Source organism: Lygodium microphyllum, chromosome 9, assembly GCF_053477565.2.
Source record: "Lygodium microphyllum isolate KBCC chromosome 9, Lygodium_microphyllum_v1.1.10, whole genome shotgun sequence".
NCBI classification, from domain to species: domain Eukaryota; kingdom Viridiplantae; phylum Streptophyta; class Polypodiopsida; order Schizaeales; family Lygodiaceae; genus Lygodium; species Lygodium microphyllum.
This window is the reverse complement of record NC_141143.1, coordinates 144,197,788-144,222,321: the sequence shown is the minus strand read 5'-3', so window position 1 is coordinate 144,222,321 and position 24,534 is coordinate 144,197,788. Positions and strand designations below refer to the sequence as shown.

Genomic DNA, 24,534 nt, shown 5'->3' with positions numbered 1-24,534 from the left:
CCCCAAGAGGAATACCAAGGAAAAATGGATTCTACTGCAAGAAAATATTCTTGTAACATCAACAAGCTTTTATTTCATTGTTTTGATGACCAAAACAAATAAAAAAGCAAATCTTCACGCAACATCATAGTAGATATCTCCCACGGATTTGATAGAATCAACCATAATCTTCAACATCTTCATAAAATTCATCAATAGAACAAGCAACACAAAAGAATACACCATTTTTGAATGGAAATCAGTGACATAGTATTTATCTTCAATGTCTTCATAGTTCTCTTTTGATCTCTCATATACAGATACACTGTTTTGATAGAATTGGCTATCTCTAGCTCTCTCTCTCTCTCTCTCTCTCTCTCTCTCTCTCTCTCTCTCTCTCTCTCTCTCTCTCAATAGTACATCATCTCCTCACTACAATACTCAATAATGACTCTCAATAATCCTTCTTAGGTCGTGGATGCACCTCTCAAGAGGTATGTCTCATGTGAAGAGGCACCAGAGCCACTACAGTGTCTCTTCATAGCTCACTACTGTCACTATCACTTCAGTCTTCTCTTCAATCTTCAGCAGCTGCTTCTTCCATTTGTTTTAGCTCTTTTGAACTTAGATTCATCCTTTCCAAAAGTTAGAAAACTTTTTCAAAGTCCACATACATTCTACAAAACACTTACACAAGATCTACAGAACAGTTACAGAACAGATACAGAGCAAAGACAGAGGCTCTACACAAGATTCATAGAGGGTTATAGAAGGTCATTAGAGAACATCAAATCCTCATAAATTATACGCAAACCATTCCAAACTATCAAAAACTATTCAATAAGCTTTCAAAATATTTCAACCTTCATCAATCATCAATCCATGCTTCATATAGAAGAAAATCAGAACAAAACAAAAGCTATAGAGAAGGTATCAGAACCAATTAGAACCTCAACAGAACCTATCAAAACATCACAGAGCTTCATATTTCTACTAAAAATCATCATAAACTTCCAAAACATAATCAATATCATCCAAAACACTCTCAAGCACTTCCGTTAACAACCATACATTAGTCTAAATTCATAAAAAATAATCATTCAAACCTCAAAATCAACAAAAATCGGTCAAAATTTCAGTCTTTTTCCACTCTCAATAGATCTTCATTACCAACCCCTTGAGTGATGTGAGCTTTTATCCTAACAAGATGGGGATGTGAGTATGGGCTGCCCTTTGTATCTATTAACAGAGTGTGAGACAACAGGTGGGTTGAGTGACCAAACCTTCCCTTCAAAATCAAATGAGAGGCGAGATGTGTGAATGGAGTGTTGCACACACGGGTTGAGCCACTCAATGCATAACATAGGATCTGTTCCTGTGCACTGCACCATAAGGCTCCCTGGCCTTCCTTCTTGCACTGTATGTTGGCATAGGGTGGGATGCACTGTTGCACCATCAAATGTGCACAAGGTATACAACCTTTGCACAAGTGAATGTGAGGATTACATCAATAGGTTTCAGGAACGGGTTGCCCTATTGTATTTATCAACATAGCGTGTGAGAGAGGGTGGGCTGAGTATGACTGGTGGTTCTCCTTTATCAAATATCGAGAGGTGAGGATTGAGGGACTTTATGATACTTGGAGTCAAGTACATTCTCATTTCCCTATGCACCCACGGGATGGGTCTCTATCATCGTCATAAGACACACCATTCTATTCTGTACAGTGCACTACAAGGCTCCCTAGCTTTCCTGCTTGCACATATGCCAGACAGGTTGGACGCACTAATGCACCATCAACTGTGAAATCTGGGTTTTCATCAATATTCACTCGCGTGATGTAAGTTATGGGGTGAGTGACTGTTCTCTCATCCCATCTGAGTGCTTGTGAGTTGAGTGACTATCCTTCATCAATGACACCTACCCTGATGGGCTTTATCAACCAGCTACCTCCCTGGGTGCTGTGGCATGGTCCTTGCCATGCTGATTGAACGCAGGAGCGAGCTGTGGTACCTCCTGCAACCGCCTCCAACGTTTCTATGACAGTGATGGTTCCTTCAACCACACACGAACCGGGTTAAGTTTTTCTAACCCTATCCTTATGATTGCAAGTGTATATTATGTGTTAAGTGTAGGGATGCCAGAGTCCAATCGATTGATGAGTCCTAGGCTATGTTGATGCATCTAACCCTGTCCGTTACAGTTTCAAGTGTAGGGGATGAGTACCTGCACATCTATGATGCATATCCCCCTGCATATGCCTCACTTTAATCCTGCATGTATGCCATGACCTGATTTTATCCTAATGGGTTCCCTTCTCCACCTACCCATCCACTTTCACCCCACTCTTGGGGCCGTTTCTTCTATATTTCCCTTTCTTACTTATTTTGATGGTTTTCCATGTGAACACACCCTACTCTCACCAACATCCACATCCCACCCTATCGCCCTGTTCGTCCCTTCGAATGGTAAACTTTTTCCTTTTCTAGTCCTTTGTTCCGATCACTGGTTCAAAAGTTATTAATTTTTGAGGAATTTCTCGTAACTTTGATATGTTTCCATGTGAGGATGCATTTATTGCTTCAGAATAACAATCTGACATGGCAGCCCTAACCTCCATCTTCCCCTTCACATTTTTCCTTTTTACATGGTTCATCCAATCTTAATTCTTGCGCGTTTTCGGGCCATTTTCGTGCATATTTTTCACATTTTTCCATGTGAAGATGCCCTATTTTCACCGGAATTCCAATTTCATTTGACGGTTGTGTCCCCTAGCCTTTCCCCACATTTTTCCTTTTTTCTCCACCCTATTTCGACTATTGGATTTATTATTATTAATTTTTCAAAATATTTTCGATTTCGTTTTTTGTGTTTTTCACATGTGAACCCCTTCTAACTCCACTGGAAGTGAGTTTTCATGTGACAGTCCTGTGAATCCCCTCTCTCTGGACATTTTTTCTTTTTATTGCCCTTCGTTTTGCTGCTTGGTTCTTTCCGTATTAATTTTTTAGCCCATTTTCGAGTCCTTTTTTGGGTCTTTTTCACGTGAACACATCCTCTCTTGGTCGGAACCATGTTTTGATGCGATAGATTTGTCGAGCACGTTATTTTGCACATTTTTTCTTTTTTTTGCCTTGTGTTCTGGCGAGTGGATTTCCCAATATAAATCCCTATATATATTTTTGGAGCCATTCGTGTTTTTCCCATGTGAACACTCTGATTTAGCCCCAGCACCGATATTGCATTTTTCTGTCATCTTCCCCTCGTCTCACGACACATTTTTTCTTTTTACGGTCTTTCAATCCGGTGTATGTTTTAAGTTTTATTAATTTTCTTCCTCTCGACGTGTGGCTATGTCTCTCGTGTCGCGAGTGAATGCGCATGTTTTTTATTTTAAGCGCCTCAAGATGCCCCCATGGCGTCTGTGCCTCGCGTGTCGCCATCTGAGCCCCATCTGATCCCGCCGATGCAAATTTTCTTACTCTCGCCCCGCGCATATGTGCGGGACAAGGGTGACCTCACCTTTTACTGGATTTATACAAAAAAAAACATTAACTCCTACAAAAAAAAAACCAACACAAAAGAAAAACAAAAACAAAAAAACCATTAAAAAAACCATAAAAAGAAAAAAATGATTAAAAAGCATTAAAGAAACCATTTTTAAAAAATAATTAAAAAAACACACACACAAACCACAAAAAGAAAACAAAAACAAAAAATAGAAAAAAAAATTAAAAATTTAAAGAAAAACACACACCAACAAAAAAAACAAAGAAGAAAAAAGACACATCACGAAAGAAAAAAAAACACATCACCAAAAAAAAAAAACACTTACCTGTCGTCACGCGGGTCCTCCTCTCCCTCGTCCTTCACGTTGCTTATCCCCCCCCCCCCCCCCCCCGCCATTCTTGCTTGCCTCCCCTCTAGGCCGTGTTTCTTACCCCCCATTGCTCCTTTCTCCCCCCCCTTCCGCCATTCTTTCTTACCCCCCCTCCCTCAAGGTTTTCTGCCCCCGCCCCCGCTGACAGGCAGCGTTCCCCTCCCTCACGACGTGTTTCTTGGCCGCCCGTGCCCTGGTCGTCGCCAAGGTCGTCCGCCGTTTGCATGCCGCCTGTCGCCCCTGCCAACCTCGCCAACGCCGCCCACGACCTGCGACGTCCCCCCCGCTTCGCCTTCCTCCTCTCTCCTTCCTCCTTCCCGCTGCACCTCCCTCCCCTCCTCTCCTTCCCGCTTCCTCCTGCTCTCCCTCCACTCCTCGCCGTCTTCTTCCTTCTATCCACCCCACCCGATCTGCCCCCCTCTCTTTGGTCCTCCCCACCCCGCCCGTTTTTTTGAACCCCCCCATCCACCTCGCCCATTTTTTTGAATCTCCCCCATCCCCCCCCTCCCCACCCTACTCGTTTTTTTAAAAACCCCCCCTCCCTCCCCACCATTTTACCCCCTCCAAATTACCCCCCAACCCCCAAATTAACCCCACCCCCTTTCCTAAATTTACCCCACCCCCCACTACAATGTGTTCACATGCTCGCTTGTTTGCATGTGCATGTGTTCGACTGGTGTCACGGGAGCGAACCTCTCATGTTTGTATGCATGTTTCGTACACGAGTCTATGGTAATTTTCCAGCGGGTGTTCATGACCGAGGATGCGCGTCCGGACATGTCCATGCAATGGTGCGTGCTCAATCCTTCCCACGCAACTTTTCACATGCATCCTAGGTACTTATTTTTAAATTCAAAACTCGATTAAAAACTTGAGAAAACACCTAAAAACTTAAAATTTTCTTTAAAAATCATAAAAATTTCAATTAGAAAACAAGAAAATAGCTTAAAAATCCTTTACCAAATTGGAAATTTTATTAATTTATTTTTCTAGTTGAAATGCAAAAAATAAATTGCAGATAAATTACAAATATTAAAAATCCTTCAAAATCCATTGAAAATTGAATAAAAATTATTAAAAATAGAAAATAATTTCAAAAAATTTCACCAATTCATTTGAATATTTCTAGAATGTTTTACATGCTGAAAATGCTTTGGCAAATGGTCTAAGTTTTATTTTATGGTAAAAATGCTAAATTTATTACTAAAATTCATGGAAAATCATTTTTAATTCAAAAAATAAGCTGAAAATTACTACATAAATCTAGAAACATTGTTAAAACTTGATGGTCTAGTTTTTATTTACAGTGGACTATTAAAATCTCGCTATCAAAATTTATAATATATTCATGTGTCTTATTTATTCCATTTTAATCATATTTTAAAAAATAAACACACAAACAAACAAATAAAAAATAAAAATAAATAATAATCTAAAAATGCAATTAATAAAAAACCAAAACTAAATAAATTGCATACACCAAATAAATATACTTCCACTAACCTTGCCTTGACGTGTCACATCATTTGTAGTTCATGGTTTTCTTTCCTTTTTGGACTGCTGACTTGTATCTTGGGATTGAGATGTGTGCATTCTATTTTATTGGATACACACATATCCACTTCTAAGTACTTTTCTTTTTTTCTTATTATTATTTATTTTTCACTATCCTAAAATTCACGATTAATTCTTCAAATGAATCCTAAATACCACCATGGCACATGCGTTCATGCCAAACACACCTTTTTTTAAATAAATTAGAATCAACCTGCCATTCACTTTGCACACGCTACGTGTGTTTCTTCATAGGCACCTTAATTTTAAATAAAAATGAACCAGCCACATCACAAAAATGCACGCGCTGAAAAAGAAGAGCGTTGTAGATACATTAAATTTTTAATCAATGAATATGCATTTAGAGACCTGAGTTTGGGTATCAAAGTCTGAGATTCGTTAAAAGCACCGTTTTACATTAATAAATTGTAACTAACAATTTAAAAATGAACCGTTGTTTTTTAATTAATGTTTACAACCTAATAAGATTTTACCCATTGTTAATAATTTAATTAAAACAAACCCTTCACTAAAATTATTTCTCTTACTGCACTTTTTCTCATTTTCAATAAATACGCTTCGTGGGATGGGCACATGCAGTCTTTCCAGTTGTCATTGCTTACCAAAGTTTTGGTTATGTCTTGAGAAGGTTCTTGAGGTATTATGGTTTGATAGTGTGATATGATTACGGGTGCGGTCTGTAGTTTTCTTTTCTGCCTGATACGGGGTCTCGGGTGTTTGTTTGTTGTATAGCATGAAGCTTTCAGTTGCATATGTATAGGGGTCATGCCGAATTTTTTCTAGAATGTGGATTGTTTGGGGTAGTCAATTGGTTAGTCACGTCTGTGTGTGCTTATTTTGATCAATTTCTTTTTTATAGATATCTGTTGTTTTGCAAGTATTCACAATGATTGTCTGTGTGTGTGGTGTGTGTGTATATTCCATTTGAATGACGCCTCAAGCTCCTCCTCCTGTCTAGTATATCCCATTGATTAGTAGGGATTATTCTTCCCTACTGAATTTTGAGCCTATTGAGAAAGTTGGTCTTACATCTTTTGTGGCTGCTTTACTTCCTCTGATTCCAAATGATCCAGCCCTATGTGATGAGTTTCTTGCGTTATATAGTAAGAAATCGGTCTTGGTTCGTGGTACTCCCACGGTCCTGACACCTAGAGGGTTAGGAAAGGCTTTGTCTCTTCCTTACAAAGGAGAACCCTTTGCCACAGCCAGACAATTATTCTCAAATGAAGAGATCCTCAAGCTGTTACAGAAATAGACTAAAGAGGTCCTTGATGTCAAGAAGGTGATTAAAACTTCAGGAGTGTCTTTCTCAATGATCACTAATTCTCTCTGGAAGCTAGTCTGCCAATTTCTCCAGGACATGTTTATGCCTTCCAAGAACCATCTCACTATTTGTCCAAGGAGCTCTTCACAGCCTCTAGGATGGTTTTAAAAGGGATTGCCATTGACTGGAGTACTTACCTTCTTACGAAGATGGACCAGCATTTTGTCAAGGTGACTAGAGGGAATGTTACCAATGCAACCTATGGTTCATATTTATATGCTTTCCTTACATATTTCGGCCTTAAGAAGGGTGGTTTACCTTCTCCTCCATTTGATCCAGTCCCTTCCCCTCCATCTTTAGAAGATTCAGAACCCATTGACATAGAGGATATTGATTCCCCTCCTCCATTGTTCATTTGGCGGAAGCACTTGAAGCGTGCAGCAGAGAAAATTCCACCAATCATTCCTGTAGTGTCAAATCTTACTATCTCTGGAAGTGACCTCCTTGCCTACCTCGAATGCAATAACTTATTCAGAGCACATTGAGAGGGTTCTTTGGAAATATCAGTTCCTTCACTGAATAGCATAGTGTCAGGGGATGCCATTCCTTTCCTTTGTAATCACATTTAGAGTTCTATTGAACTCTTAGTGACAGCTTGTGTTCAACAATTATATGCTTCTTTCTATGAAAAATTGATGCAATCTAAAGACCAAATGAATAAGGCAACCACAGAATTAGCCTCTGCTAAAGACACTCTTTTCGATCTATTTAAGTAAATGAAGCAGCAGACACAAATGATTGAGACCCAAAGAGAAGAAATATCTTCTTTGAAAACTCTGCTAGTAGAAGCTCAGTCAGAGGTCACTAGAGTTTCAAAAGAGAAAGAGAAAATGTCCAAAGAGGCTTAAGAGTTTAAGACTCTTTTGGATACCAAACTGTTAGCTTTGCAAAGTGCTCACAATATAGTGGAATCCCAAGATTCCTAGATTAAACAATTGAAGGACCAACTGGTGCAGTCACGATCCATCCCTCCAAGTCCTAGTATCCCCATGATTCCTTCTATATCTTAGCAGGACTTGGCAATTCTTCAGAGACAGGCCACATTATGTTCTTTATTTCAAGATAAAGTGGAAAGATTGTATTCCATGATAGATTTATTATGGTCTACATTTGAGCAATTTCAAGAGTATATTCCTCCCGACCATTCCTTTTTTGTCCACTTTTTGCTGTAGAAGTTGGCCTTCTATATTAAGCTTTCAACGATGGATCTCCCTTTTCCAGAGGATGGTTGGAGTGGAGCTTGGTCTTCTGATTTGCTGACAGAAGTTGTCAGTATGGTCTTTGAAGATTCTGTGACGACGGATACCATGTTGATGTCTTATATGTATCTATGAGGTGATCTATTAATTTTAGATGATGTAGATCTAGCTTAGTATGTAAGGGATGTGGTCTTGCAAGCTATCTTATATGTCAACCATTTGGAGTTGAGGATAGATGAAATGTTCTAGTGCTATTCTTCTAAAGTGGCTACTTTCCCTGACTTTTTATGGCATTCAATGATTGATTCTGTAGTCCTGAACCAACGATAGAATACAGCCTCTACTCATATGCAGAATACTAACCAATTGAGGGTGGATCTTTTAGCTTATCTTTCCAAGAACCATCCCTTTGATTCATCCTTCTTTGATGCCTACCATCGACGATTTTTTTTAGGTCCCTCTGTTCCTAGCTTATTGTATTATCAATAAATGGCCCATCACTATGATACTTATTTTTCCCTTTATCAATCAAACTGAGTAGCCATCTTACCTCTCCTTTTCCAACCTCAGGGTTTTCCTTAAATTCCAATCTTTACCTATTGTTCTTTCATTGAAGATCGAGTATTTTCCCCTTCTCCGCCTTGTCCTTTCCCATCTATCCATATACCTTCTACTTTTCCTGCTTATCAATTAACACCTTTCTTAAATGATTCGCCTAAATTTTCAGCTAATCCTTCTTTAGCTTATTCCTCCTTTTATGATTTTGCCTACCCATCTCTATATCCTCTTTTACTTATTCCTCTTTCATCTCCTACCACTTCTATTTATCAACCCCCTCAATTGGTTAGTGGGTATGAAGGATTTGATCAACAGATTCCAAGAAGAAGAGGATGGAGCTCAACTAATTCTCTTACGAGACCATAGATTAATTGGCCATTAATTTCAGGGGACTTGACAATTGCTAGTCAAGTATACCAAAATTATCTCCATTTTTTCCAACAATATTTACAATCTCTAGATCCTATAGTGAGATTGACAGTCCATTTTGCTTGGTACCTAGCATATATGTATAAGCATTCCCATAACAATCAAAAGGCCATTCCCAAGCTTTGTATGAATGTCAATGTGAACATTGATTCTCAATACTTGGATGTCCTATATTTTCATGCCCTTTGTTTACCTAGCAAATACCTTGTTTTGCTAGAAAGGATGTACTGTCTTTAATTCTTTCTAAATCCTCCAAAATCTTTTGTAGATGAGTCTTTATCCATGGATCGCTTTCGTAATTATCGAGCTTTCAAGAGGGATTATCTTCACTGATACTCGTGAATGTATCTTCTATACTTCTTAATGATATATTTTTTGGAGGTGCCATTCAAATGGTTGTTTTTTATTTGTGATGTATTAATTTTTATGTGATGAGTTCGTGCTGGTTGAATAATTTGTTCGAGAGCTCTCTTTTCGACTATTGATACTGATGGTGATCGTGGATGGCAAGCCTATGATGCAAAGCTGAGTAACCTCTTATATCCTTTACGAATTTGTCATGACTTTTTATTGTTTATAAGATGTGTTAATGCGTAATGATGTTTCCCTTTAGTAGTATTCTTTCCTAGATACAGATAATAAGTTGGGGTCGTGGTTTGGGGTGATTATTAAAGATACTAAAGAAGATCGAATTGAGGTCTTTACTAAAATTACATTCTTCTTTTCCTTGGGTTGCGAGGACGCTTCCTTTTTAAGTGCGGGGATATGTTGAGAGTGGAAAAAGATTGAATTTTTGACTAATTTTTGTTATTTTTTAGGTCTGATTGGTTGATTTTTAATGGATTTTGAGTGATGATTGGTTATTTTTGAGAATTTTTTAGAGTGTTTTGGATGATAATCACTCATGATAATTCTTAGTGGAAATATGAAGCTATGTGATGTTCTGATAGGTTCTGTTGAGATTCTGATTGGTTCTGATACCTTCTGTTTAGCTTCTGTTTTATTCTGATTTTCTTCTGTATAAAGCATAGATTAATGATTGATGAAGGTTGAGGTCTTTTGAAAGCTTATTCAATAGTGTTGATAGTTTGGAATGGTTTTGGTATGAGTTATGAGGATCTATTGTTCTCTAATGACCTTCTGTAGAGCCTCTGACTCTGCTCTCTCTGTTCTGTAGATCTTCTATAAGTGTTCTGTAGAATGTATGTGTGACTTTGGAAAAAAATTTCTTTTGGAAAGGATGAATCTAAGTTCAAAAGAGCTTTAAAAAATGGAAGAAGCAGTTGCTGAAGATCGAAGAGAAGGCTGAAGTGAAGTGATAGTAGTGAGCTATGAAGAGACACTGTAGTGGCTCTGGTGCCCTTTCAAATCTCCCATACCTCTTGGGAGGTGCATCCATGACCTAAGAAGGATTATTAAGTGTCATTCTTGAGTATTGTAGTGAGGAGATAATGTACTATTAATAGAGAGAGAGAGAGAGAGAGAGAGAGAGAGAGAGAGAAAGTCACAAATAGCCAATTCTATCAAAACAATGTATTTACTATGAGAGATCGAAAGAGAAAACTATGGAGACATTGAATATGAATACTATGTAATTGATTTCCATTCAAAAGTTGTGTATTCTTTTATGTTCCTTGTTCTATTGATGGATTCTATCAAGATGTTGAAGATTATGATTGATTCTATCAAATTCGTGGGAGATATCTACTATGATGCTACGTGAAGATTTGTTGTTTTCCTTGTTTTGGTCATCAAAAAAATGAAATAAAAGCTTGTTGATGTTACAAGATAGATTTTCTTGCAGTAGAATCCTCCTTTCCTTGGTGTCTCTCTTAGGGCTCCAAGAAGCTCTTGTAGTCAAAGACACATGTGAATGCTTTGTAGAGATTAATCATGTTAATAGCTTTGCTAATAAAGTTTGAGAATGGATACGGGATTTATGTCTTCGAAGAGTCAAAGTAAACAAACTCATGTAGACTTTCTTACCTAGGAATTATGAGATCATGAGGATTCATGGCGTGAGATGGTTGTGTTGTGGAAATGTCATGAAAATGTAAAATTTTTAATATTTTATCTTAAATAATATTAAGGATGGTTTTATTGTTAGCTCTTTATTTGACTTGGCTATTTTGTTATTTCAGGTTTGTGAAAGTTTTACCTATATTATTGGAATGTTGGAAGACTAAATATCCAACAATGTACAAAAAAGCAACAACTTTTCAGTTGCTATTTATTATTCACTTCATGGTTGACATACTCAAGGAAGTTAATATTTTAAATCAAAAGTTTCAAGAAAATGATTGTGACATAACAATGATAGGAATAGAAATAGATGTGCTCATTAGTCTCTTGAAGGATTTGTATATGACTAGTTCATTTGCAAATGGTTCCAAGCACTTTACTACCTTTTTGAAGGCAATGAACAATGGAGTATTCTCATTCAAGGATAAAGAAGGTGTACTATGTCAACATAACTTGCAGTTTAATTCATTAGTGGTGGGTAAAGGACAAGTGATCACTCTTGATGAATGTAAATGGCTAGCAAAGGCTTTCATTTAAAGATTAATATCTAACTTTGATGAAAGATTTTAAGATAGTCATTTTTTAAATATAGCAAAGTTATTTTCCCCTAAAAACTATTCGAGGGATCCACAAATCTGAGGTCAAACAGTCACAGCTTTGTGACAAATTTGGCAAAGGAGAGAGACCTTTGGTTCAGTCTAAACAATGTGACGATGAATGGCAAAGATTTGTCTTATATCTCTTTGAGTCTTATCCATGAAAGGGGTTGCTTGAAATGTGAAAGTGATGTAGTGTTGAATTAGAGTGGATGCAAATGTTTCTAGCTCTATTCAAATTATGACAGATTGCAGTGGTGTTACTAGCAAGTTCAAATACTTGTGAAAGAGGTTTTTAAAGCAAAACTGGGTTAAAAGTGATGAGAGATCATGCTTATCTCTCATCACTCACTACAAGGGACTGGGGCAATAGCGACGCCGATTAGCGACGGTGTTTATCGGCGTCGCTATTTGCGTCGCTATATGCGTCGCTAAATAGCGACGCAAATAGCGACGCCGCAGGGAAAAAAAGCGCGGCCGAAACCAGAGCGCCGTTTTCATTTTGTTTTCTTCGCCTTTTGAGAGCGAGAGCGAGGGAGAGAGCGAGGGAGAGAGCCAAGGCTTTGTGAGAGAAGAGGAGGAAGAGACTTGCTGCCGCCGCCGCCGCCGCCACCGCCACCGCCACCGTCGTTGTTCGCGAAGGAGAGGAGGAGCCCTCGTTGCAAAGAGAAGCCGCCCACGCTCGCCATATCTCATTGGTGAGTCTCCCTCTCTCTTTCTTTTACTTGTTGAAGGTTTAAATCATTCTCTTTTGTTTATTTAGGAGAGGAAAAGAAAGAGAAGGAGAGGGAGAAGGAGAGAGAGGGAGAGAAAGAGAGGGAGAGGGAGAGAAAGAGAGTGAGAGTGCATTCTCTCTCTCTCTCTCCCTTTTGCTTGTTTAATGTTTAAATTACTTTCTTCTTTGCTTGTTTAGGAGAGGAAACGAGAGAGTAAGAGAGAAAGAGAGGGAGAGGGAGAGGGAAAGGGAAAGAAAGAGAAAGAAAGAGAAAGAGAAATAGAGGGAGAGGGAGAGGGAGGGGGAGGAAATAGGAGAGGGAGAGAAAGAGAAAGAGAGGGAGAAGGAGGGAGAGTGCATTCTCTCTCTCCCTCCCTCTCCCTTTTGCTTGTTTAATGTTTGAATTACTTTATTTTTTACTTGTTTAGGAGAGGAAATGAGAGAGAAAGAGAGTGAGAGGGAGAGGAAGGGGAAGGAAATGAGAGAGGGATAGAAAGAGAAAGAGAGGGAGAGTGCATTGTATCTCTCCCTCTCCCTTTTGCTTGGAGGATGTTTAAATCACTTTATTTTTTGCTTGTTTAGGAAATGAGAGAGAAAGAGAGATAGAGAGGGAGAGGGAGAAAAAGAGAAAGAGAGGGAGATGGAGAGGGAGAGGGAGAGGGAGAGGGAGGGGGAGGGGAAGGAAATGAGAGAGGGAGAGAAAGAGGGAGGGGGAGGGAGAGGGAGCGAGGGAGCGAGGGAGAGGGAGAGGGAGAAAGAGGGAGAAAGAGGGAGGGAGAGGGAGAGGGAGGAGGAGGGAGGAAATGAGAGAGGGAGAGAAAGAGAACGAGAGGGTGAGGGAGAGGGTGAGAGAAAGAGAGGAAGAGAGGGAGAGGGAGAGGGAGAGGGAAGGGAATGAAATTTAAGATAATATACGTATCGATAATGGTATGCAATGTGCTTTGCATACGGCCACGTACTTCATCAAAATTAACCCAAAATTATTGTTATAGAAGTGGAGATCCCTTAAATTGAGTATAGGATAATTTCTCTCAGGTCTTATGACTATGAGTAGAATTGATTGAAATAAATTTTATTACTATAGTTGTAAAATTTCATAGATGGCGCGCATTAATTTTAAAATGGATTACTTATACTCAAAGCCGAGATATAACAAAAAATTATCTACCGGGACAAACAAATCATTGAGCATGATACAAGGCCGAGATATAACATCGGAAAATCTCTCGACTACTATATACAATGCAAGGTTTATGGTCAACTTGCAAGTTGACGTACATCTCCAAAAAGCTATCCATTTAAGCCTCGTTTGCTGTAATGTAGATAAGATGGCAAACGAAGAAGGTCCTATTGTTCAAGACCGCGAGTCGTATCTTAATCAGCGTGTCCCATGTCCTTGGTCTCAATGCAAGTTGGCAATTAGACGAAAACGCCGATTGTCTATAGAACACGTACGACGATTTGGCGAGTTTCAACCTGAGATTATTGATCAGGCGATTGCAGATTTTCAGCAAATGGTATTTTCAAGTTAGCATTTTTCATGCATTGTACTCTCAAGCTAATTGAAAACCATACACAATAAGATTGGGTCTTGTTGGCAAATTTTGTGTCCAGGGGGGTGATGTCTCGACCCAAGGGGGAGTGCACCCTTTGCGGCCAATTAGAAGAGTTCGTGGACGTGCGATGGATGGATGGCAGGAGCCAATAGACCACTCGCAAGGCCCATCTATATCGTCAATGCCAGAGGAGACAGACAACCTTCCCGACTTGCCTACAATCTTGGAGCCTGAGATGGAGGCAATGATCGATGCATTGATTCCCATGGATGTTGAGACATCTGACTCGCTTAGAGAGGAAGCATCCATACCATTATATGATGGGTGCCGAGTATCTCGGTTGAAGACATTGCTTGCACTCTTAAATGTGCAAGCAAAATACGGTTGGAGCGATACGAGTGTGACTGAGTTATTCAGGTACCTTGCATACAGACTTCATTGTTTTTTTTTAAAACAGTATTATTGTAAATATGGATGGATTTTTCAAGGTGTTTTATGATTTTTTCAGGTTATTGAAATATCATATATTGCCACCTGCAAACACCATGCCTGAGTCTCGTGATGATGCACGACATGTTTTACGGAAGCTTGGCATGGACTACAATAACATCCATGCATGTATCAACGATTGCATATTGTTTCGAGATGAATACGAGACTATGGAGACATGTCCAAAGTGTGGTGCTCACAGGTATCGACAGGACTTCCAAGGGCAGACCATCCCTCAAAAAGTCCTCAGACACTTTCCGCTCATCCCCCGCATAAACCACATGTTTTGCACGTCTGCCATGGCAAGCTTGACAACGTGGCATGTGCAGAATAGGTCTACGGATGGAGTGCAACGAGGCAGAAGTCGTAGAATTTTTTGAGAACGAGGCAGACTCGTTCTTTTGTGGTGACATGTCTATCGACCTTCCAGTGTATGCAGAGTTATGTCAGGAGATTAACATGGGACCATAGAATACTTCATTCTTGGAGAATTGTATTACTCAATTCGTTGTTTAGATCTTCCATAAAGGTAGATAAGATATGCATTTTAAGATGGATTTTTCAAAAATGATTTATATTAATGCGCTTTGTATAGTTTCAATTGATTATTCTAACATTATTTTTTATCTCTGCAGGTATCGATATTTTCAGGATGAGTCGAGGGATGAGCGATGAGGAGTTTCAGGAGATGATGGCACGTATGTCTCCAGATCAGCTCGCGAGATTCAGAGAGATAGCAGATCAGGAGCTGTCTCGTTCTTCGTCAGGGCACTCTGCTAGATCAGCTTCAGTGCGATCAGATGCTTCAGCTTCGAGTAGACGATCTCGACGCTCGCGACTTGGGCCAGAGGGAGGGACTGCGACTGCAGGAGGATCAGGGGGGTGCTGCTGTGGAGACACGGACGCGGTGTCTCCGTCTCGTCGTTCAGCTAGAGCTCGGTCACCTCCAGGATTTGTCACACCTGTGGGGACGTCCACTCCAGTTACTCCGGCTTTTGCGCAGCCGTCGGCAGATGTCACGCCTTTTGGTGGCACTCCTTTTGGTGGCACCCCCTCTGGTGGCACTCCTTTTGGTGGCACCCCCTCTGGTGGCACCCCTTTCAGTGGCACTCCGGGAGAGGGTACCCCCGTCGGTACACCGGATGTTCAGGGGTCTCCTGGATATGCCCAGGAGCGTGGACAGAGATGGGAGAGGGCCCATACGAGGCACACTCCTAGGGATTATGGATACCTAGTGGATGGCAGGTCAGGAGCTATCATCATGAATGATGAGGGGAGGAGGGTGATGGCTCGCATGAGGGAGTTGTGCCAACAAGTTTTTCGGCACAACGTCCTGGATCATTGGAGGAACATACCGGAGGGGAGCAAGGAGTACATAGTAGCATCCTTGCACGAGGAGTTCCCGGTGCCAGCCGCAGTGGATAGATTCTCTACGGGCTGGATGATGGATTGCATGCGTGCATACATGTCACATAAACGATCCGACGCACGCAAGGCAATCAAGAGTGGGGCTCCAAAGCCCGAGTGGTTAGATGCAGAGGACTGGCGCCGACTGAGGGAGGAGGCTACAAATTCGCCAGGACGTTGGAGTCAGCAGCGGGAGGCGGCGAGGGCACGAATCGAGGCCGGATCAGTACATCATCTTGGGAGTGGCGGCCACAGGACATATTTGGAGAACTTTGTAAGTTTCTCTTTTGTTTTTCTTATTTGTTTTTTTGAGATGTTATTTATACTGACAATCATGTTTCTAACAGTTAGCATTTTGTTTTCTTTGCAGCACTCCATTACAAATCGTGATCCGCAAGGCCTTGAGACTCAATATGCAGAGAGGCACGGTCTCAGATCATTGATCGACCGATTGTACAGACGCGGCGGCCCAGTAAGTCTCTCATCTTTCATGTCCGTAGTTACCATGAGATATTTGAATGCATTATTGTATGGTGGATTGATATGTTGTTTCTTTTTCTGCAGAATCCGTTTGATGCTCCTTTGCAGAGGGACGAGCTTTCGGGGGACGACGATTTGTAGCTCGCCCTCGGATCCTTAGCGCTCACATACCTTTAGTTTTTAGTCGCCCGATCTATGTAGACATTTTCTATGTATTAGTGATATTGTTTTATGATTGTACCAATCGCATTTTATGCGATATCATGTATTTATTTCATCTATCAGTTTTATGATTTCAGTATAGATTCTTTTTGTTTGCAAACGCTTTGTATGCAGCAGTGCAGAAACTATTTTGTATGGCTCTCATACAGCACACAGTGCTATATCCACAAATTTTTTTTTTTCTCTGTTACCGTCGCTATTTGCGTCGCAAATTTACTGCAGGCGTCGCTATCAGCGTCGCAAAATCTCTGCAATCGTCGCTATATGCGTCGCTATATGCGTCGCATTTGCGACGCATATAGCGACGCAAATAGCGAATGCGACGCATATAGCGACGCAAATAGCGACGCATATAGCGACGCAAATAGCGACGATTCTATGGCGTCGTCAATAACGACGCTTTTTGCGACGAGGGGGGCAAATTTTGTTGTTTGTATTTTCGTCGCTTTAAACGTCGCTATAAGGTCTATATCTTGTAGTGACTTTAGATATGCTCATGTTTATGTCCCTTTCAGCACCAAAGAATATGGAAGAAGTAGATTGGGATTTGATTTTTGAGGTTTGGAAAAATATGAAAATGAGATGCTCTCAAATTTTAGAGCCATCATAAGCACACTAGCAACAATAACTTTCCATATTTCTACTTACCATAAGTATATAGCAGCAACAAATTTTTGTATTTAGACTTTAAACTTTTTTTTGGTAATTGCTTATAATTGTACGACATCAAATGCATTATGCATTTTCTCTATCTTTTTGGACTACTTATAAGTAATAACAACTCTTTATGATCATACTTTTGAGATGTATAGTAGCACCAAGCAACATGAATAGTTTTGTATAATCATACTTTTGACATGTGCATAGTAGCTACAATAACTTTTTGTATTTAGACATTAACATTTTTATTGCTTGTTGCTTATAAATATATGATATCTAATTGTCATGTCCTTCCTTTTTGGATAACTTATAAAAAGTAGCATGAAGAACTTTTTGTTACCATACTTTTAACACATATATTACAATAGCAACAACTTTTTGTATTTAGAGTCCAACATTATTCATAGTTAGTATGTGATAAATGTAATCATAAATTTTGATATTTGTTATTCATGTTATATGCAATGTCAAGATAAGCATTTGATCATTGTTTTTTCTTTTTATGTGCTTGCACTTTTGAGTGCATATGTAATACTTTTATTTTAGTTAAGTCTAATCTAGTTTTCTCTAATTTAGTTTTCTACTACTTAGATTGGTTAAGTTGGCATAATGTAAACATAATCTTTTATTTAAGTGTTGAACTAGATCAAACTTATATATTTCTAATGCATATTTTAAAAAAATACTCTTCGTCTAAGAAACGCGCTTTAAAGAAATACTTATCTTATTATGGTCTTGCTACATAATTGCCTATCTTGCCTATCTTCTTAGAAGGGCAAGCTCATTTTTGCCCTTCAAAAAGAAAAGGCATAGTGCCCTTCAAATCTGACGGTTGATCCTCACATCTAACAAAGAGAGGACCGCATTTGCAAACATGATCAAAACTTGGCACAGTTGGCTTTGGCAATGCCAAAGCGAGAGTTGCTGAGGTCGTACTCGATCCAGTAGTTCTGGTGTTGGTAGTTGCCGATGATGTTGATCGAAGCTTGGCCGGGTGATTCAGGGACGAAGGCGAGGCAGACGATCACAACATCGCCAACGGTGTGGTCGGGGAGCAGGACGCTATGGTAGTCTAACTCCATGTCGACGTCGCCGAGAAGGTGGAACGTGATGGACGGCACACGGGGCAGGTCAATGGCGTGGGCAGAGATGTTGTAGCAGAGGTCGTCTTCGGACGTTATGAAGGGGCGCAGATGGGTGGTTTGCGAGACCATGGCCTTCACGAGGACGTCGTAAATGGGGCGCAGGAGTTGTGTCAAGGAAGTGCCAGAGTCAAAGATGGTGCCGCCATTGCCGGACTTGGTGCCGGCAAGGTAACGGGAGGGGATCTTAAGAAGGGACTTGCCGACGCTGATGCCGGAGATGCCGACGTAGTAATAGAGGTTTCCCATCGGGGAGTATGGCGGCACGAAGGGGGTGTAGCGCAGCTGGGGTGCCGGACGGGGGTAGTGGTAGTCGCCAAAGAGGATGGGACCGGTGGCGTCGACTGCGGTGACACTGTCAGGGATGCAGTAGGCCACCCTCCTGCGGCGGGCGCCGTGCAGCATCTGCGACGCGAACGAGAAGGGACCCGCGTTGAGACCTGCGACGCCAGAGTTGGGCAATGGCGCGATGTCCTGGTTCACAACCGCGCACCCGAATACAAGCCGCCGGCGCTGGACGGGTGCCGCGCCGTCCTCGCCGCCGATCCAGAAGTCGTCGACAGAGACGGTGCCCAGGGTTTGACTCCCGTCACCGTAAGCGGCCGCAAACGGACAGACGGTCAAATGGTTGCCGGCGCACGGGGAATTGAAGGCCGTGCATAGCGGCGAGTCGCACAGCACATGCAGATACGTGGCCGACCTGCTGAACTCGAACGACGGCCCCTTCCCGGTGCACAGGCTGCAGGGCTTGCATTGCGTCCACGTCACCTCGCTCCCCGTGTCCATTATGAATATCAGCTTCTGTGGTGGATTTCCCACCCGCATTGTAGTGTAAAAGTCCCCCGGGCTCAACCCCCGGTAGGAGAACGTCGCCGCGGCCACTGATCCCCGCCTCTTCGACATCTTGATCCTCCTTAACGCTCTCTCTCTCTCTCCCATTGCCCGTCCCGTCACGAACCACTCCTTCAATGGGATCCCATCTGGCAAGCTGTGCCTGCTCGCTTCCACGGAGGGTGTCTTCAGCACAGAGCGAGGTGCATCTCTGTGAACCAATCGTAAGCTCACCGACGAACCCAGCTATCGTCGTCAGCGAGCTGCTACCTGCAAAACAAGAATGAGAACCAATAATTAGAACATGTGCTGCTACAATAAGTGAAACAACCAGCAGCAGCCATGGCAGAGCTAAGATGAAGCTGCCCATCGAGAATGGCAAGGTCGAATAGTCTCGATACTGACACTCAATGGCCGAGACTCGAAACTTGATGTGAAAAGGAAAGTCCACTCGGCTATTTATCGAAGACATCGGCGACGAACGATCCTTGTCATTGACTTGCTTTCCCCTTCGTACATATTCGCACGTTTAGACCCTCATCATATTGATGTTCGCTAATGGCATCCTCACTACTCAGACTAGATCCTTACGAGTCACGATGGTTGGCTGGAGAGTCTCGTACAAACTCAAACGTCAGCAATCCGTCATGCAGACGCGGCCTAGACGTTGATTTGCAATGTGACGAGTTGATGACACGTGGATTAACGCCTGCCATAACCCGTTGTAGTGACTGTGATTAATTAATCATAAAAGAAAGTATCCGAATTATCTCCACGAAGCAAAAAGCACTCCTAATATCTCACTATCATTGCTTGTGTGCGCACTCCACAGTCGATGACATGGCGATCTCCTGCTGTATTTTGCCACGGCGTCTCGATTCCCGTCGGCGTCCAGCTCTACATAAACCCCCTTCAATTATGCCCACTCTTTTAAAGCTTCTGGCTCTTCTTTGTAGCTTACTAGTGCCTCTATCAATCCTATAGGTTAATAATCCCCCCTTTTTTTAGTGCGCACACAAGCAACCATGACACGTATTATGGAAAGGTAAACGTATTCACATCACCCCCTTTCATAGGCTGAAAATATCTAGAACCTTGGTTCACTTACTAGTCTCCAAAAACCTTTAAGTGCCACCTTAGGTATGGAACTTTTACTCCTAGGCTTACCCATAACGCTCATATTTTCCTTATTATATAGTGAGAAAGTATTCACCTAGCCTCACACAAAATCTCATTCCAATGTGCACGAAGTATGTTGGTTAATTTTGTCCCTTGGCATTGAATTTGATGTGTTTGTAGAAGACTTATCTTTGTAGTTTAAATCTCATTTCCCCTACATTACTTCAACGTTAGCTATAAATATCTTATTATTCTTTAGCAAAATGACCCGAGGATCGTAACCTGATATTTTCCTAGACAAAGATTGTAGCCATTCGTCACACAAAAGTTACCGAGTGAACAAGAGTTGTGAACCATAAGTCGAATTTGACCAAACATGTTTAAAACTTGGCAACTAAAATAAATCACAAAGCCTTCAAAGACAAGAACACAAGATGGGTCACCATTGGCACTGCTTGATGGTGATCCTCCAAAACACTTACAAGGGGGACAAAGGCCACCAACATGCCACAGTGGCTTCCCTTCACAGATTGTGGCTAGGCATAGCTTTGTGGCGACCCTGAAGATACAAAATGTGGGCCACCACACCGAGTGACGGTGGCTTCTCCTGGAAATAGTTGCGAGGGAGGCTTTTTTGGTAATGGTTGGCCACACACTACTTGGTGGGGACCATTGAAGTCAATAATAAGGGATGAGGGCCACCACATGTAGCCTGTAGAAAATGGGTTGCCACTCATTGCTCGGTGATGTCCTTGAAAGACCATCCAACAAAGTGAAACCCTGGTGTGAGAACCATCACCATGGGGATAAAATCTCAAATATGTATTGCTTGAGGATGTTTTCTTAAAACAAAAAAGTCCTTACTGGTGGTGAATAGGTTACAATAAAAATGCCATTATAGTGGTAGAATCTCTTTTTTGGGAGGCCAAATATTCTTAGTGCAGATAGGTCAGATATATGCTCTTCTAGGGGAGGGCTCAATACGAGGGATGAATAAAAAGATTTAAGGTTAGAGGTAGAGTAGAGGACCATGTGAAGGTGAGAGCAAGAAATCTACAAAATGTGTGGAGTCTAGTTTAGAGGAACTATTTTAGTAACTAGTTTACGATGTGAGGATCAAGTATTTTACATTAATCAGTAGTTAAGACAACATGTACTAGCGCCTCAGACACCAACCAACCTTCAATCATGCTACCTTCTGGCTGAGCTCATTGTCGCACAAAGCCTTTTCGGGTTTTCATGAAGCGCTCCAAGAAGAACATCCATCGCGTATGGACACATCCAACAATCTCCACTTCATCTACAAGCTGCTCAAGAAGGTGGATTTATATCGTGAGCATGCTAGTGGGCAAGTATTTCTCAAAGAGACAAACCGTCTCCATTGCTCCCCACCTCGCGGATTCAATAGAGAACGTCTTAATCTCCTTCTGTGATATCCATTGCACCAAAGTCGACAACCTGTAAATGGCCCCACGTATTTCTGGAGTAAGATATCTTGCGATCGCGATCGGTAGTACAAACTGCCACAAATGAGAAAGAATTATGAATAATGGCTACACTCCAAATAGAAAAATGCGCACGTCAATTGTAATCCATTCGTAGTACAAACCTGACATATCTTATGCCAGTCTTAGCCCTGATAATTGGTCGTCTTTAGAAAATGCAGACCTAAGAAAATGCATCATACCCGTCGGAGTGCGGATAGACTTAACTACTTGCTTCACAATGCGCTCTTCTTTAGTGGACAAAACCCAAGGAGTGCAAGGTAGCCGCACGCAACCGTCAGCACTGTGGCCAAAGCACCTCCATCTTACCTATCTCCTTCAAATCCATTCGTGCCCCTATAGTGTCTCTCTTTCCTGTGATGTGGTCCCATAGCAAGTTGCCCACATTCTTGAAAATATGCATGGGATCCAACAAGTGGTCGACCAATAAGTGGGTCCAATATGGCAACTCGTAGAAAACTGAGAACCGCCACATTCCGTTTGGATGTGACTCCGCGTGGACCATTTTCAGCTCGTACCAGCTTGCAGTGTTCATACGTGTTGGAGGTCGTCCAAGAAAACCTTCCTTGAGTTCATGATCCTCTGGCAAGAAAGCAGTGTGTCCTTGATATACCATATTCTTCATGGTTCGTGACCTTTGGGAGTCTAACTATGGCCCGCACAATGGACATGGATAATAACTTGAGGTAACCAGACCTGTTCCAACACCATGACCCAGTTAATACAAGCTTGAATGAGATAAAATATAGATATTACCAACGAGAACAAAGTCCTATTCACCTGAGCACTCTCCAAATCCCGAAAAGTCATACATCGTATACATGAGAATGGCTCGAATATTGGCAGACCGTCAACCATTGCGCTTGCTCATATCTTGCATAGTAACCCCCTCCTCCCACAAAATCTTAAGCTCATTGACTAATGGATGAAGATACACGTCCATATTTTTGAATTTATAGCGGTCGGGGACGAGTAAGCTAAGGATGAGATGTCCTTTCTTCGTAGAAAGCCATGGAGGGATATTGTAGTTGACAAGGACTATAGGCCACACACTGTAAGAAGTTGGGTGCAGACCGAATGGGTTCAGGCTATCCATTGCAAGACCGAGCCGAAGATTACTTGGCTCTCGGGCAAAGCTTGGGAAGGTAGAGTCAATGTGGCTCCATGTATATGAATCCCTTGATATTCGTTGAACTCCATCCATGGACCTATTTTGCGCATGCCACATTGTCAAGCTCGCCATGTTGGACATACGAAACATGTGGTTTATGCAGGGGATAAGCAAAAAGTATGTGAGAAATTTTTGAGGGATGGTTTGCCCTTGCAAGTCCTGTCGATACCTGTGAGCACCACACTTTGGACATGTCTCCATAGTCTCGTATTCCCCTCAAAACAATATGCAATCGTTGATACATGTATGGATGTTGTTGTAGTCTATACCAAGCTTTCGTAAAACATGTCATGCATCATCACGAGACTCATGCATTGTATTTGCATGTGGTAATATATGATATTTCAATAACCTGAAAAAAATCATAAACACCTTGAAAAACCACAAATATTTTTAATAATAGTATCGAAAAAAATCAATGAAGCGTATCTACAAGGTACCTGAACAACTCAGTCACACTCGCATCGCTCCACCCGTATTTTGCTTGCACACTTAAGAGTGCAAGCAGTGTCTTCAGGCGAGATACTCGGCACCCATCATATAATGGTATGGATGCTTCCTCTCTAAGCGGATTAGAAGTCTCGACATCCATGGGAATCAATGCATCGATCATTGCCTCCATCTCAGGCTCCAAGATTGTAGGTAGGTCTCGAAGGCTTCCTGTCTCCTCTGGCATTGACAGTATAGATTGGCCTTGCAAGTGGTGGATTGGCTCATACACTCCATCCATCGCACGCCCACAAACTCTTCTAATTGGCCACAAAGGGTGCACTCCTCCTTGGGATGAGACATCACCTCCCTGGATTGGCCTTGCAAGTGGTGGATTGGCTCATGCACTCCATCCATCACACGCCCACAAACTCTTCTAATTGGCCACAAAGGGTGCACTCCTCCTTGGGATGAGACATCACCTCCCTAGATAGAAAATTTGCCAACCAGACCCAATCTTATTATATATGGTATTCAATTAGCTTGCGAGTACAATGCATGATTGATATTAACGTTTCTTACCATTTGCTGAAAATCCGCAATTGCTTGATCAATGATCTCAGATTGAAACTCGCCAAATTGTCATACGTATTCTATAGACAATTGACGTTTTCGTCTAATTGCCAGCTTATATTGAGAGCAAGGACATGGGACATGCTGATTAAGATATGCCTCATGATCTTAAACAACAAAACCTTCATCATTTTCCATTTTGTCTACGTTACGACAAACAATTTATTTTATTATCATTCTTTTTTTCTTAAATTGTTTTTTTTCTTAAATTATTATCCTCTCCTTCCATCTCTCTCTCTTTATTTACGTTACGATTACGACCACAACCACGACCACGACCACGACGATGACTACGACCACGACCACAACCACGACCACGACCACGACGACTATGACCACAACCATGACCACGACTATGGCTACCACCACCACCACCACCACCACCACCACCACCACCACCACCACCACCACCACTACCACTACCACTACTACCACAACTACGACTATGACTATGGCCACGACCATGACCATGACCGCGACTATGATGACCACAACTACGACCCACGACCACGACCACGACCACGACCATGACCACAACTAGACCACCATGACCATGACTATGACTACGAATACGACTACGACTACGACCATGATTACGACGACCACGACCAAA

General features: G+C 41.6%; 1 protein-coding gene across 1 annotated transcript; it reads right to left on the bottom strand.

The window, feature by feature from the left end:
• Nucleotides 1-17,829: 17,829 nt before the first annotated feature.
• LOC148031675 (aspartyl protease family protein 2-like) lies at nt 17,830-19,475 on the bottom strand. The gene has a single exon (XM_087685783.1). The coding sequence runs from the start codon at nt 19,170-19,172 to the stop codon at nt 17,970-17,972; it is 1,203 nt and encodes a 400-aa protein (XP_087541909.1). The 5' UTR covers nt 19,173-19,475; the 3' UTR covers nt 17,830-17,969.
• Between the last annotated feature and the right edge of the window lie 5,059 nt (nt 19,476-24,534).

Coding starts and splice junctions, on each gene's coding strand:
- LOC148031675 (XM_087685783.1), bottom strand. CDS start 19,172: ATGGGAGAGAGAGAGAGAGCGTTAAGGAGGATCAAGATGTCGAAGAGG.